We start from the raw sequence: 1,494 nt of genomic DNA, 5'->3' as shown, positions 1-1,494 counted from the left end.
CTAGTTTTTTTTTTTTTGTCTTTTTTTGTTTTGTTTTGTTTTACTCTGGGTGCTGTTCTTTTTACTTTAGTTTACTTTAAAATTATGAATTTTCCTTTATCTTTCTAGGAAGTTGTGATATCCTTTCATTTGTGAAAACTGTAAAACAATGTTGAAATAAAAAGTAAATGACAAAAGAAACAACAACAAAAAAAACAGAATAAAAATAAACTTTTGAACCTGTGCCATTTCTGACTTTGTATTGTTTGTTTAAACCAGAGGTCTGCAGCCTTTACCATTTAAAGAGCCATTTCAGTCGATTTCTCACTGACCGTAACCAAGTAGGAGCCACACTTCCTTTAGAAAAATAAGACACTACTTTGTATTTGTTATTGCTATTTTATGAGAGTTATAAATAAACTATTATTTGGGGGCATAAATAAAACACACTTTAAAAGAAAATCGATGTTTATAACTTAACACAGGTTCAAAAGAGCTCCTTTCAAAGTAAAAGACTTCCTGTGCCACATAAGATCCTCACGGTGGAGCAAATGGTAGGTAGTGTAATGTCAGCAATACAAAAAATAAAAAAAAACATTTGTCAGAAAAAGCAGAACTAATCAAATGTATTTTTGAACTATGAGGCACATTTAAAAAACTGAAATTTATCAAAATGTTTGGTTCTCGTCATCGAACCACTATGACTACTGTGCTTTGGAGCCTTACAGAGTGAAAGTTATTTAACTTTTTTTTACTTTACAGTTACTTTTTTAAACTAGAAGCTTTGTATTTTTCTTTAACCAGAGCCACAATGGAGGGGTAGAAGACAAGCTGCAGACCGCTGGTTTAAACCATCGGAGTGGACAAACTGAACCAACAAAAGGCAACAAAGCAGCAGCTCTAAGAAGAAAACAAAGTAATAAAACACCAACTGTACAAACTGAAGTCATAAAGGGAGATGATGAAAGATGAAATCTGTGACATACAGTCAGAATGTCTGTAGATGTCCCCAAAGTCAGTTTGGATCTGTTCATGTTTACACTGTCAGGGTGCAGAGGTGGAAAACTGATCAAAGTTTCAAGGCAAAGGAAAACAGAGAAAGACTAGTTTATTTAGTAAAAATCAGTTCAAGATCACAACAGAGAAAGCAGCAGTGGGTTACAACCGTGAACAGGATCACCAGTCTGACACCAGGAGGCACTTGGACTATCAGGGATGAAGATGCAGTGCAGACGCTCCCAACAGAAGGTAGTCTTCTTCGTGGACAAGTGCTCACAGAGAGGTTAGTACCTGTCTCAACCCTAGCAGGCTGTCACCATAATCACGAGAGAGTCAGAGGACGCTCAATCAGGAAATCAATCATCTGTCCTTCAATCTCCTCTGGTTGGACCTCTCCTCTACAGCTTGGCTTTGCCTGGTTGCAGCTGCAGGTTCTGCAGCTTCATGGCGAGCCCCATGTTTCCGGTGATCTTCAGTTTGCCCTGGAAGAACGCCTGCCAAATCAGAGGGAGGGGG

At 38.0% G+C, this 1,494-nt stretch overlaps 1 protein-coding gene across 1 annotated transcript in view; it reads right to left on the bottom strand.

Annotated features, from left to right (window-relative positions):
• Positions 1-1,068: 1,068 nt before the first annotated feature.
• scp2b (sterol carrier protein 2b) overlaps positions 1,069-1,494 on the bottom strand; it is a 4,239-nt gene continuing 3,813 nt past the window's right edge. The window contains exon 5 of the mRNA XM_024278113.2: positions 1,069-1,472. Within this exon, the coding sequence (XP_024133881.1) occupies positions 1,377-1,472 (96 nt within the window). The 3' untranslated portion in view covers positions 1,069-1,376. The remainder of the gene's footprint in view (positions 1,473-1,494) is intronic.

This window comes from Oryzias melastigma, linkage group LG4, assembly GCF_002922805.2.
Source record: "Oryzias melastigma strain HK-1 linkage group LG4, ASM292280v2, whole genome shotgun sequence".
NCBI classification, from domain to species: domain Eukaryota; kingdom Metazoa; phylum Chordata; class Actinopteri; order Beloniformes; family Adrianichthyidae; genus Oryzias; species Oryzias melastigma.
The sequence above is the reverse complement of the archived record's forward strand: the minus strand, read 5'-3'. Positions and strand labels throughout refer to the sequence as shown.